This window comes from Leishmania martiniquensis, chromosome 32 (assembly GCF_017916325.1).
Source record: "Leishmania martiniquensis isolate LSCM1 chromosome 32, whole genome shotgun sequence".
NCBI lineage: Eukaryota > Euglenozoa > Kinetoplastea > Trypanosomatida > Trypanosomatidae > Leishmania > Leishmania martiniquensis.
This window is the reverse complement of record NC_090167.1, coordinates 1,270,956-1,285,074: the sequence shown is the minus strand read 5'-3', so window position 1 is coordinate 1,285,074 and position 14,119 is coordinate 1,270,956. Positions and strand designations below refer to the sequence as shown.

General features: G+C 55.5%; 1 protein-coding gene across 1 annotated transcript; it reads right to left on the bottom strand.

Moving 5' to 3' along the window:
• Positions 1-6,356: 6,356 nt before the first annotated feature.
• On the bottom strand, positions 6,357-8,237 carry LSCM1_01984 (uncharacterized protein; the record flags this gene model as incomplete). The annotated part of the gene is made up of 1 exon (XM_067319579.1): positions 6,357-8,237. The coding sequence occupies one exon, from the start codon at positions 8,235-8,237 to the stop codon at positions 6,357-6,359; it is 1,881 nt and encodes a 626-aa protein (XP_067176128.1).
• Between the last annotated feature and the right edge of the window lie 5,882 nt (positions 8,238-14,119).

Sequence of the window (14,119 nt, the reverse complement as noted above, 5' to 3'; positions counted from 1 at the left end):
AAATAACTTGACGATTCTCACGAGCCAGACAGGAAAGAGCTTCCCCGAGAAAACAAAGATTAGGGAGGGAGGGGCGATGAAAGAGACGCTGAAGAGAGAAAAGAGTTCCGGATGCTCACGTCCCTCTTCACAGTTTAGTTTAACGTGCAGGCGCTTGTGTCACTACTCGATTCAGCGACAGGAGAGATTAAAAGAGGGGCCCTTTTGTGCGTGCATGTTAATGTATGGGTATCCGAGAGATGGAGAAAGGCAACTACGCGGTGGCGTTGGCAGCGGCGGATTCGCTTACCGCTCTCCTCATCCATTTCGCCCCAGCCCCTCGTCTTTTGGGTTGTCTTCGCTCACCCTCTCTCCCCTCTTCTTCTGCGACCCTCTCGTGCAAGCGGCAACACGACAAGAGGCGAAGAAAGAAAACGGAGAGGAGAAAAAACACTTTTGAGGACTTCATAAAAAAAGAAACACGGGCATTGCTGTCGCCTCTGCCTTCGCGCGCCAGGGAGAGAGCCCAAGTACGTATATACATATATATATACAATCACACACACAGAGAGGCATATGCACGCAAAGACTGAAGAAAGGGAGCGAAAAAAAATTGCCAATGCGGTTAATGAGGCGCTCATTAGACAGCAGTAAGGAGCAGTAGGCAGGGAGGTAGGGAAGACTCTCCGCACAAGGGAAGCACTACCGTCTCAGACGTGAAAGCGTAAGGGAGCCAGGCAAAAAAAAAACTGCCATTTTTTTTTGTTCTCCCTTCTTTTCTTTTGCACAGTGACCGGGAGAGTGGTCTCCTAAACAGGGGAGGGCGTGGGGGCGTGTGTGTGTAAAGTTGGGAAAGGGGAAGGGGAAATCGTGGCCGCAGCTCCGCACAGAGGCTGGCAATGTTTCGTCAATAGAAGAAAAGGGGGAGAGAAAGGAATAAATCAGAAGACAGAGGAATGCGCAGGAAGGGGAGAAACGACAAAGGCCTCCTCCTCCTCCCCCTCCGCCTACCTCACCACCTCTCTTCATCGCCCGGGAAAGAGAAGGGAAACAAAAAAAACGGAAACTTATGTAAACAACAACAAATTGCGGCTCCTTTCCTTACACAGAGGCAGAGTGAGTTCACCCACCTGCACCACATCAACAACGGCGAGGGAGTGACGCAGAGAACAGAAAAGGCACAGGAGGATGAGAGAGAGGGCGAAGTAAACGCAACAACCAGCGCGACCGCACGAGAAAGGACAATGCTGGAAGAGAGACGCTTACGAAAAGGAAAAAAAGAGACGTGATTTCACAAACTGGCGAATAAGCGGGGTGTGCTGGCCTGCGTGTGCGTGAGCCTCCCTTCCCGCTGCGCGCAGATGCGTTGCCGGAACGCGCATGGACGGCTGCAGGCGCGGAGAGAGTAGTGAGAAAGAGCAAAGGAGAGAGAGAGACGGAGATGCACCGAAGGAAAGGGCGGACACCTTTACAAAATACACTTTACCAGAGAGCAAAAAGGGGGGCCCGCGTAAGCACAGCAAATAAGGCAAAGATGAAGAGCCCGAAATGCGGGGAGGAGAGGGGACGCGGAGGAGGGCCGCAGAGAGGCGGGGATGAGTAATGCGGCACAGAAGCAGGAGAGAGAGAGACGAAAGACGCCAGCAAAAGAAGCGCGCATACAAAGAGCCCAGGCGCAGGCGCGCCGACATACAGTGGAGCACAGCGACCCACACTCTCGCAGAAAGCCCTCCGAGCCAAAAGAGGAAGACGGCATAGCAGCATGTTTGCACCCAGCGCGTCCGCTCTCCGCCCCACAGCGTGAGCTCGACGCCACTCCTCACCCCGCCCGCCACAGGCCCATCGCACGGCACGAAGCAGTGCTAGACGCCCATTGCAGCGGTGCGCCGGACTCAGAAGTCTGAGCCCCGCCCCTGCCCGAAGCCCCACCCGCCGGCCGCTCTCCACCTCGCCTCGCAGCCACGCCCATTATGCCGGCCGGCACGCCGCGCGTCCCTCTCCGGGGTGGCTCAGGCTCTACCCCCCGCACCAGTAGACAGACTGAGGGCCGGGTGAGACACGCTCGGGTCACGCTGACCCTCTGCCCACCACATGAATGGCACTGGCGTGTCCACCGTCGCAGGTCCGCCCGACACAACGCCGTCCAGGGCCTGACCGTCGGCATTCACAGAGACGCACCACTCTCACCTTCCTACCTCGCAGGTATCTCGCCTATATCACTGCCAGAGGTATTGCGTGTGTGTGTGTGTGCATGTGTTGGGAAGGGGGGAAGGAACTGCTTGGCTTCTCCAAGAGAGTGGGATACAGGGCCACCTTACGACACCGAGGCGAGCCCGCATCATCAGGGCAGTGCTGGGGCGACAAGGAGAGACGGGAACAGGCAGATAGAGAGAGAGTGAGAGAGATGAAAGCAAAGAGGGAGGCAAAAGTGTTTTTTTATTTGGTTGGGCACTGAGAGCTTCTCGTTGTTGGAGTGGAAGACGAGCGAGCCGAAGAAGATAAAGACAACACAAAGAGAAGGGCAAGAAGAAAAAGAAAAAACACAACACGACGAAAAAAAATCTGTCGAGCCGAAACGCTTTACACGTATTTTCTTTTTTGTTTCCTTTCTTTGCCATTCTTATCTTCTCTTTTCGTCGCTTTATTAGGAGAGTGCGTGCGTGTGTGTGTGTGTGCGTGCGTGTGTCGCCTCCACAATGGGGCTGTCCCACCGCACGCCCGTCACCGCGTCGAAAAGCGGAAACAGAAACCCGAGAAGAAAAAAAGGACGCACACGCAAAGGACGAGCGGAAAGGAATACATTCGATTTCAGAGAGAGTTGCACAGGAGGAGGAGAGGAAGCAGAGAGGGGGGAGAGACGTCACCTTAAGTAATACCCGATGAAGAAAAATGCAGAGGTGAAGCGGACCCGCGAGAGAGAAGCTCCCCCACCCCGCACAAACGCCTGGGTGAGGATGCTATCGGGGTACGAGTGACTTCAGAGAGTGAGAGAGCGCGTGCGTGTGTGCGGGGGGGCGACAGACAGGCATGGAGGCGCACACGGATGCACCACAAAGAAGATGCGGGGCGGGGAAGAAAGACGGAAGACAGGCACACCCATTTTGCGCCAACCCACAAGAAACAGGACGAGAGAAATATAAAAGGTCAGCACACACAGACAGAGAGGGGGGAGGGGGGATACACAGACAGAAGAGCACAGCGAAATTACAGGGATCAAACCGAAAGAGAATAAAGAAAAAGGGAGAGGGAGAAAATGGAGGCATGAGAAGAGGAGGGGGGCATTTCCGTGCAAGAGGCACACATGATCATCGTGATGGACAGCAATCACTTCATGAGAGAAGCCCATCGCTGTCAAAGATGAAGTCGAAAAGGTAAGCGACGGAACGAAGAGGCGCAGGAGTGAAATCCGTTGGGGAAAGGCCGATGCGTTGCGGCACGCCTTGAATGGGAAAAAGCGAAGAGGAAACGAAAAAGAAAGGCGCGACGGACGCAAGACAACGAAGGCAGAGCATTCTTTTCTTCCCTTTTGTGTGCGAGGGGCCTGGAGGGCGTAGGTTTTCGCGGCCTCGTCACGCAGTGCAAGATCGACATAAGAGAAACGGAGAGAAAGCAGGAGCGGAGGCGGTTCTCTCTCTCTCGTTCCGTTTCGCTTTTTCGTAGCGGTGATGGGTAAACAATCAAGAAAGAATCAAGAGAGGGGAAAAAGGGAGGCGATGGGTATGGAAGACGGGGTGCCGGGCGCTGCCGCAAGCAATCCAACCGGCGCTGGCCACTTCCTGCCCCCTCACCCTTTGTCAGCGGCATGCAGTCATGAAGGGCGACTGTGTGTGTGTGCGTGTGTCTGTGTGTGTGTGTGTGTGTATGCCTACGCACGGCTCCTTTCGAAGGTGTCCTGCGCTAAGCAACAGCGACGAAATGGGGCTCGGATGGAGAGGAGGCGTCCCTATCCTCAACAGGTGGTGCCCACAAGCGTGCGGATGAGCGCATTCTCTGACAGTCGCACAGAAATGTACACGGGGCGGCGGGCACAGCTCAGCATGAGCCCACCGAGAGAAAGAGAGAGGCCGACCCGAATGAAAAAAAAAAGCGTGCACACACAAGCGACATAGAAAGGAAGAGTGGGTTGAGTGTAAAGACAGAGAAAGGGGCAGTAGTGAGTTGGCAGGAAAGAAAGAAAGGGTAAGAAGGAGCAATGGCTTGAGGTTGTAGTACCTCCGTCTGCGCAGCCGTCTTTGTAGAGGTTGGAAGGTGCGTGTGTGCGTGGAGAAGGGGGGAAGAGGAGGAGGAGAAGCAGCAGCGCTCAAAAGGAATGGCACTTGTCTGTAGTAGCTCCTATCCAGAGAGAGAGGGACTCCTGCACAGAGGTACAGTCAGGGGAGAGGCAAGCGCGCAGGCAGCGCAACAGAGATGCGACACACACCCGAACACGCAGCTGAATCGATCTCTAGGGGAACACTTGAAGATATTCAGAGGAAAGGTACGGAAAAAATGGACGAGGTCCACGTGCGCCGACATCACGATGAGATTTTGGGGAATGAAGGGTGCGAGGGGATGAGTGGTGCGGGGGGATGGGGAAGGAAGGGACGTCCACTCACGCCCCGGATAGAAAAGGGACCAAAGAGTCAGAAAGGAAACAGCAGAACAACTCGCCCATGCGCAGAGGAAGTGGGGGGAGGCGAGCAACTGCTATAAAAAAGGGCGGAAGAGATGAGAAGTACCTCCAGAAGATCTGGTCCATAGGCACACGCACACGTACACGAAAAAAAAAAACAAAGAGAAACAGCACACACGCGCTGGCCCACGAGCAGCTTTGAAACACATTAGAGAGCGAAAAGGGAAGAAAAAAAAAGAGAGACGCGAGCGTGCCGAGCTCGTTTGGCACTCCTCCTATGGTACCTCTCCTTCTCTACTGACGATACCTCCACCTCACCCCACGATTACTTCTATTCGTTCTGCTTACAGCTCATCTGCACTGCACCGCAGCGGCCACCGTTCCTGCTCTTGAGCCTACTGATGGTCAAGCAAGAATGCATGGCTTTCTGTAGAGCCACGGGCGTATTTTCTTTGCGGAGAGGATGCGTGAGTATAGAGGCGCAAGCGAAAAAAAGGGGTGAAAAGCCAAAGTTGCTCGCGCCGATGCACTTGCGTCACAACGCCACCCTCAAGAGGGGCGTGAAGGAGAGGGAGAGACAGACACTCACTGAAAGGCAGATCAGAAGACAACGAGCACCCGCCATCACTCACGGTAAAGGGGCCCGACATGACAAGCAGGCAGACGACAAGAGCGACAGGCACTAGTGTGATGCACTGCAGAGTGACACAGCAAGAAGGGGGAGAGGACACACACAGAGAGAAAGAGAGAGCCAAAGACAGGAAAGGAAATGCGTTTTCATAGAGAAGTGGGCACCCCGTTGTGCCAAAGCGCAGAGAGGCACGAAGGCGCACACACAAACACGCACGACGGAACGCGAGAAAAGGGGGAGGGGGAAAGGGAGGTGCAGTCCATGCACAAGGGACGAAAGCGAGGAGGCGGAAGACCAGTTGTCACTAGCAAGACGGATGAGAAACGCAGAGAGAGGGGGGAAAGAGATATGTAGAAAGAGAACGAGGGACAAAAGAGCGTCAGATACGCCACTATTCGCAGGCAGAGTCGCAGTTGGCACGCACGCAATGCCTGCCCCTCCCTCCAAAACAGGAAACTAAGGGCAGGTGTTGAAGAGCGATCGTCATGCCATAAGGAAGGCAGAAAGGGGGAGTGGAAGGTTGGAGAGAGGGCCGAGCACCAGCACGACCGAGACGTGTGCGAAGGTGCCTGCGGGGTGTTTCTGCGTACATGCGTGCGCGTGCGTGTGTGTGGGGAGGGGATTTAGCAGGTGGGAGGCAGAGGCAGAGGCAGTGTGCGCAGGCCATGAGTAGGCATCCCTTTCCCCTCCTTCAGGACATTTACCTCGCTTCTCCACGCATGCAGTACACAGCACACACACAGACACACACAGAGTGTGTCTGTGAGTGTGTCAAAGAAAGGGAAGGAGGCAAAGAGAGAGGCCGAACGTCTTTCCCACCATCGCCGCGGTAAAGACAAAATGAAACGACCGAAAAAAAAACTGAAACAGCATCATAGTGAGGAGAGATGCGGAGACCGCTTAGCAAGTGGCGAGGCGGTCGCACAGATGGACGAGCGCGCTACGACCGCAGGGCGGCCGCATATTTGGCGACTTAAAGACGCCCTCGTACGCGGCAGCCCGCGGATCTGGCGCCTCTCCTGAGATGCCCCTTGCGGCCTTCACCATCTTTCACCTACCTCTGCCTCGTCACACTGGGAGCCTCCTTCGCCCTCTTCGACTCACAGAGCCCTTCCCCATTCCTTTTTGTGTGCTTCAGCCATCCGTCCAAGTCGCCAGCGCCGGCGCCACAGGACTCGTTGCGGTGACTGCATCACTCATGCCAAAGCTGGAAAGAAGCACCTCTGTGCTGCCCAGCTTGCTCACTTCGTTGTAGTCGTACACGTCCTCCCCCACGCACGAGCCGCAGCTCTCTTCCGAGACGTCTTGCGGGAGTGGCTGCAGGTGACCAACCGAGGTGGCGGCAGATGTGCTTCCTCCTCGTACCATGGCACCAGAGGGCTGTGAGGACGACAGAGAGTTCGCCGCGGCGGCGCGTGAGAAGGCCCCCTGACGGTCCACCTCGCACTGCACATAGGTGGGGTCCGCCGGTACACCGTACGGAACGCCAACGTCGCCGTCTGCCACGACAGTGGATGGCAATACAGCCGGTGCCGTCATGAAAAGGTCCAGAAAAGGTAGCCGCGGCTGCAAGCCCTTCCAGGCGTCACCGTAGCCGACTTTCAGCCGAGTGGGCACAACTGAGGGCGATTGTGAGGCGAGCATGGGTGAGCATGTCGCGGAGATACAGCCCGACGAGCACGGGGAGAGAGCGCCGACGGAATCATCTGACATGGGGCTTAGCGACGGCGAGTTGAGAGACGCCTCGGGCGACAGCCGCTGCCATGGAAGTGTGTACTCGCCGAACTTCTCGTTCGGAGTCAACACCGATTCGATGTGCAGAACCGGCACCGGCTCCTCGACCTCCTCCGCGTATAGGGTGGGCAACAAGAAGAGCCGCCCCTGCGATTCAAGTGTCATAAGCAGTTGCGCCTCACGATCGTGCCGTTGGCGGCGTTGCTCCTCTACATACCCCATGTTCATCTCACGGATAATCAGCTTCGGGTCGCTGCTGAAGAGGGATAAGGCGTTTAAGGCGTAGCCCACAGAGCGCAGGTGTGACTCACTAGCCGCCGCGTCCTCCTTCTCCGTCTCCGTCAGCAGCTCCTCGAGCCGTTCCTCCAGCGCCTTCCAGTGCTGCCTGATGATCTGGATATAGCAAGCCTTGCGCTGCGCCGGCGAGGTCGCCGAGGCCAGCATGCAAGACGCACGCAGAGAGATGCGAGTGCGGCCCCCCGAGTGAGGCACGTCCATCTTCGCAAACGCAACAGCGGGCGTCGAGCGCAGCGCCCGAATCTCGCGGCAGCGCGCCTCCCGCACGAGGGAGCGAAGGGCATAGCGCATCTGTGAGGGTTCGGCGGCGGCTGCCTGCCTCATTCCCTGCTGCCAGGCGCTGTGCTCGCCCGCGTGGTGCGAAGCGTTGTCCCGGCGCTGCCGCTCGCACCACTGTGGACTCAGCGGCACCTGCTCCAGGCTCTGGGCAGCATCGTCGGATAGAGACAGCACGGAAGGAATTCGCGGTGTATCAGGTCGCCGGCAAGAGGATGGCATCGACCCTATCCGCGGAGACGCCACAGCCGCCAGCGCGGCCGACATGGACGGGCTGTACGGCCCGTCGCTAAAGGTGTACCGGCTGCACTCCTCCATCTCAGATTCGTAGTCGAAAGGAATGCAACCGTCCTCCGCGTCCTCCTCTGCCGCAGTCGCTGCGGCAGCACCACTGTGCTGCTCTACGTGACCGCTACAGCTAGCCAAAGACTCGGCCGCTGATTTGAGGCTGGGAACAGAGAGCCTACTGGACAGCTCGGGGCACGCCTCCTCCGCAGGCGCCATCGACCCGCTCCACGCAAGGCCATCGCCGAAGGCGACGGCAGCGGGCGGCGCGGCACACGGCTCTTCCAGGTCCCACATCTGCTCCTCCACGGAAATGGTAGCTGTTGTGTGAGAGGAGCCCATTCGTGATACTGCTGGCGTATCCGTAATGTCGGGGTGCCGGTCACAACAGGACCCCGTCTCCGTCGCTGATTCCACTGTCATTGTGGTCAAAGGTAAGCACTCACCGCAGAGCAAAGACCGTTTACCTGGCAGCGTCACCACCGAGATGCCTTTGTGCTGCTTTGCTGGTCTGGCTCCCCCCACCTGCCTCCAGCCGGAAGCCTTCCCGGTTCGTACGAGTGCCTTCACGACAACAACGAAAAAAAAAAACTGTCGGCGCGTCCTAAGGCGATCGCGTTCCTTTTGTTACGTTCGGTGGTGCAGCTGCCTCCTCCACCTTCCGCCCAACTGCGAAAGAAAAGAGCGAAATAAAGAGAGCCGAGAAGAAGATGCCCGAGCGCAGCACCACAGACACTCCTCACAATCGCCCCAGCGCAATCGCTTGCCAGCCGAAGCAGCCAAAGAGCGGAAGCAACGGCCCCACCCCTCACAGACGCGCGCGCACACAAACTCTGTCGAGTGCAGTTGGAGGCAACACGAACGCACAGTGAGCGAACGAAAACGGGAGATAGAGGAAAATAAAACTAAAAAAAAAGAGGGACAGGCAGTGAAACCGTAGAAAACAAAAGTAAAACAGAGAGAGAGAGTCGCAGTATTCTCAAACAAAAAAAGGGGGCGGCCAATGCTCCGCAGCGGCGCAACGCCAACGCGTCAACAGAGCCAAAGGAAAAAAGAAGCGGAGGCCGCAGACAAAAGGGAGGGAGGGGAGGGGGGAAAAACGCCGAGAAACCACAGCCGTACCGCAATGCAGTCCACAGTGCGGCAAAGAGAGGGGGGGGGCGAAAGAGCGCAAGACGAATCAGCAACCATTCATGAAAGTAAAGTAGACTGATACAGAGTGGGGGGAAGATGCAGAGAGAGAGAGACGTGAAAGGGGAAAGAATCACTGCAGAAGCGACAACGGCTTGGGGGAGGGGAAGGGAGAAAATATGCAAGAGAGCAACAAAAGAGAAGCGGGACAAAGCAAATGGGGGTGGGGGAAAAAAAATAGTAACGACGACTGGATGGCTCAGTGGGGGGAGGGGGGGTTGCGGCCTCCTTTTCAATCGGCCTGGAAGCGGCTATGCCCTCGTGTGCTGGTGATCCGATGCGGAAGGAGCGCCTCCGCGAGGGTGCGCTCGTTCCTCGTGTGCTGTTTTCTTCTTCTGACTGTAAGCGCTGTTGAAATGCGACGATGCTACCGTGCAGCGTTGCGCGGGCACAAAGGAAGCACACAAGCTCGTTGCTCTCGGGCACAGAAACGAACAGCGCACACACACGCACACGCACACGTGCGCACGCTCCCTTGACGCACAGTGGGCCACGAAGTCAAAAGGTAAACTGAAGGTAAGACGGGCGTAGGCTCAAAGCCACGCGTGTCAGAAGCAGTAACAAAGCGCAAAGGCACACGCAAGCACGCGGCGAGGAACACTGATATGTGCGCCACAATTACATGCAGATGAGCTCGCGACGTTACCACCAATCGATCCACGAGAAGAGAGAGTCCAGCAGCAAATCAGAAGGCAAAATGCAAGAGGAACAGAGGGGCCCTCGCGCTTCCAAGTCGTCCTTTCAGCCTTTCCTTTCGTGGCGTGCACCTGCCCTTGTCCTCGATGCGCGTATGTGCGTGCGTGTTGTCCTCCGCCTCACTTTATGCTGCTCGATTGCTCAATGAAGCTCAACACTGTACCGGCTGTCCGCTGGCTGTAAACCCAACTCCCTCGAAAAAAAGAAGGAGAGAGGAAGCGTGCCAAGTCTTCAAGGGAGACACGAAAGGAGGGAAGAGGATGAGAGTCAGCGGCGAACAAGAGAGGCACACACGCTCAACGACACAAAACCCAACGCGCCCCGTTCAAAGAGCGAGGGGAGAGGATGGGGGAGGGGAGATGAACCGGCACAGGCGCGCTCGAAGGCCGGCAGACTGAAAGAGAAGACGAGAGACAAAGGGAAAAAGGATGTGGAAAGTAACAGTTGTGCAGTACAGGTGCGTTTATAAAGACAGTTGAAAGAAGAGAGAAAAGAGCCGGAGTCGAGAAGGCGAAAGATATAAATATAAATATACCGAGGGGAGAGAGAAGGGTGAGGGGACGAGATCGAAAACAAAGTGAGCAGTACAGAGAACCGAAAAGGAGGAGGGGAGAGAGGGGGGGAAGAGGTATATAGAAAGGCGGAGACAGGAGAAGCGTGTCGTAGTCAACAATTCGCGGGTGTCGTGGCCGTCTGCACAATGGTGTATGCGTCAGCTTTGATTGATTTATTGATGATGTGAAGTGAAACAAAGGAAAAAATATTTTTTTCTCTTCCCTTTTTTTCGCCAAACGGAGGCGGGGATGTTAACGTCGTGTGCGAGAGAGAGAAAGAGAGAGAGAAAAAGAGCGCGCGCGTTTTTCCCCTTATCTTCTGTTCGGTGAACGTTTTTTTTTGTCCTGAGGAAGAGCGTGTGCGTTATTGTGGTAGTAATGGCAGTGGTGGTCGTAGTCGTGTTGACAGTAAACGTAGAAGTGGAAGGCCGCCGACGTCAGTGAGTGACGATGGTGAGATGCAAAACAAGAACAACAAAGGGCGGAAGTGATGGGGATCGAGAGAAGACTCTCGAAGAGTGCTTCGTTCGTGAAGGATGTCCGACGGAAAAGAAAGAAAAAAAGAAGGGAAAAGGACAAAAAACGTGTGTTTCTTTATGGGCGTGAGGAAGGGGGGTTCGATGGCGAAAAATAGGAGCCGAGACGGCAGCGAATCAAAACAAAAGACACAGAAAAAAGGGAAAAAAGAGAGAGACGCAGAGGTGCAGCACACAGCCACATAGACCCCGGGCGCAGGCGTGCACGTCGTATGTGAAGTGGTACTCTTCGCTTGACTCCCCCTCTCCCCCTCTCTCCCAGACAACCGCACACAGGAAGCGTGCGTAACGTAAACCTACACGTTCTTTTCTTTTTGCTTTCGCTTTCTCTCTCTCTTTGCTTGTCTTCTGTTGTAATTTCTTGCGAAGTACGGTCGAGAGGAAAAAAGTGTGCGTGTGCGTTTGGTAGATCGATCACAGCAACGGAAACCAAACGAAAAAGGGGGTGGGGGAAGGGAGCAAGAGAAGGGAAAGACACAACGCGGCGGAGACAAAACGAAGAAAGGGGGGGAACAAACCACGCAGGAAAAAGAGAGAAAAAGAAACGCACGCAACCGCACACAAAGGCGCGAATATATATCTTCAACAGCTGCTGCTTCTAATGGCTGGGGCGCGTACTGTCTTTGCTTTCTCTACGGCTTCCCTCGCTCACCTGCTTCCTTCCGTTTCCCTCTCCACTCCTTCTCGCTGCTGATTTTCACGTCAACGTGTTTTGATACGCTCACTTCTTTATTTCGCCCGCGTCACCACACCTGCAAAACGAGCGATACGCGAAAGCACACACGCGCACCCGTCTCTCGTACCTGAGCTCGTTGATGCAGCGCAGTCACTGTGCACGAGTGAGTGAAGATGAACAGAATACAACAAAAAGATCCTCAAAGAGAAGGACGGCACACCTCCGCTTGGAATGGTGAGGCCGACCCGCGTTCGCTCGACCTCTTTAATGTATACGTTCCTCACACGCTGCGCTTCTTTTTCGATCACCCTCTTCTTTCTTACCACTCGAAGAGCCACTGCCGTTGTATGCGCGGAAGGCTCGCTTACCTCTCGTGGGCGCTGCGCGAGTGTGCGTGTGTTGTGACAGTGGCGACTCTTCCAACGTTCGGCGCAGGGAGAGCAGCGAGGGAAAAAAGTCCACGAGTCCCAAAACGCAGGCCGCGCAAAGACGGCACGGACAAGTCGCCTGACAGAAAATGCGCTGCAAAGATGAAAACTGTGGAAAAGAGGGAGAGAGAAGGACTAAGAAAAAAAAAACCAGGCCCCGCTATGCACCGCAGGGTGCAGCGAGCAGCACGAAAAAAAAACGCGGAAGAGATGTAGAGTTTCTGGTAAGAAGACGCACTCTTTTCCTTGTGATCGATCGTGTACCTGCGCCGGTGTGCGTATAGGTCCTGTACTAAACTTCGCACCTGACTGCCTGTCTGTGCGATTGTCTTCCCCTTTGGCTCCCCAAAACGCTGTCGCTCAGTTGGGCTTCCCTTCCTCTTCTCCCTTCTCGTAATGAGCCTCGCGCGTCGATGCCCTCTCTGCTCGCTTGATCGAACCTTTTTCCCTCGCCTTCTTGTCGCTCACTCTTTATCTGGTGCGGGCAGCGTGCGGTGCGTGTCAGCCGTCTCGAGTCGTCAACGCGGATGCACTTCTGCGCCACCAAACGCGTACTCTCCCTCTCTCTCTCTCGGAGTAGAGCCGCCTCAGATAAAACCAAGATGTGGGACCACGTATTCACGCCCTCTTTCCCTCTCTCCAGCCTCTCCTACCTTTGGCTTCGTTCGCCCCTATTTTTATGCTGCTGTGGTTGCCCTGCGGCTCTTCTGTGTGCGTGTGCGTGTGCGGAGGAGGGGGAAGTCTCTCTCTTCGTCCTGACTCCTCTCTCAGACGCCGCACAAGACGGTGAAGGGGAAGGGAAAGCGAAGGGCTGAATCTCACAGGCACGCTGAGCAGGCAGCCTCAAGAAGTTTGCTTGAAGCACGCTCACACGTAATCGGGGTTCGCCTCGATCCTTTCGTTCTCCCACACACACTTTGGTCTTGGGTGCGTGGCCCGATTAGAAACAGAAATCAAGAGGGAGAGAGACTCTGCCGTCGTGCGCTTGATGTACAGTGAGAGAGGGGACAGTGAAGGTGAAGGTGCAAAGCTTAGGGTGAAAGAGGAACGTGAAGGCAGATGCGAAAGCTGAGAGGACGGCGAAGCGGAGGAGAGGGGGGACGCGAAAAAGACGCAAAGACAAGCACACCCGCCAACACCCACACACAGAATATATATATATATATATATACTGCGTATGTGGGTGTGTATGTAATCGTATCAGCGACCGCGTCCCCCAATATATGTAGAGAGAGAGGAAGAGCCGCGAAGTCCTGGTGCCCGTGGCCAAGAGGATAAAGGATGGGTGCACCTGCGACAGCGAGAGGGAGAGGGAGGGGGAGAGAGAGATGCTGGGCAGGCAGACGGAGTAGATGAAAAGGGGAGAAGAGAAGTGTGAGCAGCACGTCTTGATGAAAATGCGAGAAAGGCGGGGGACTGTGGGCACGTACTCGAAAGGGAGAAATCCGGGGGCAGAGGCTGCTCGACTCGCACACGTGTTAAAGGATGGCTGAGCGGCAAGATAAGACGGGCCCGTGCACAGAGGCCGAAGGGGAAGGGAGAAAAATGACGAAAAGAGCTACGCAAGGAGAAGCAAGGGGGATGTCGGCCAAGCACAGACTCAGACACAGAGGGGCATAGAGAGAGATGAAAATGGAAAAAAATGCAGAGCCACACTTTCAGCGAGGAATGCACTCCACAATGAAGAGAGCCGCGAGCCGTTGGGAAGCACCAGTGAAAATAATGAAAGGGTAGTGAGAAAAGAGGAGAAGAGGTGGTTCGCGTATCGTGTTGAGAAAACACTGCGCATACAGAAAAAGGTGATCGAAAGAGGTAAAGGGGCGGGAGAGACCAAAGAGAGGAGAATCGAAATGGGAAAAAAGGGGGAGAGAGGAGTTTTTATGTTTTTTTGTTGCTGTTGAGGGAGGGAGAAAAGAGGGCGGAGAAGCCCGCAAATGAAATCGAACACTCTTGGGGAGATGGCGAACGCGTCTGAGACGGCGACTGTGCGATGGACGAACAGTGCAGCAGCAAGACGGAGTGGGTGGGGAGAGCGGAGCGAGCGAGAAAGAGAGAGGAAAAAAAGAAAAGAGGAACAGAGGGAGAAGAGGGATGGGAAAACAGCAAAGGAAAAAAGCACACGCACAGACGGAATAACAGCGAGTCCCAAAAAGGGGGGCAAACAGTGAACGGACCAGTCAGACGACAATGGCAAGACACGACAAGAAGCGCAGCACAGAGTGGA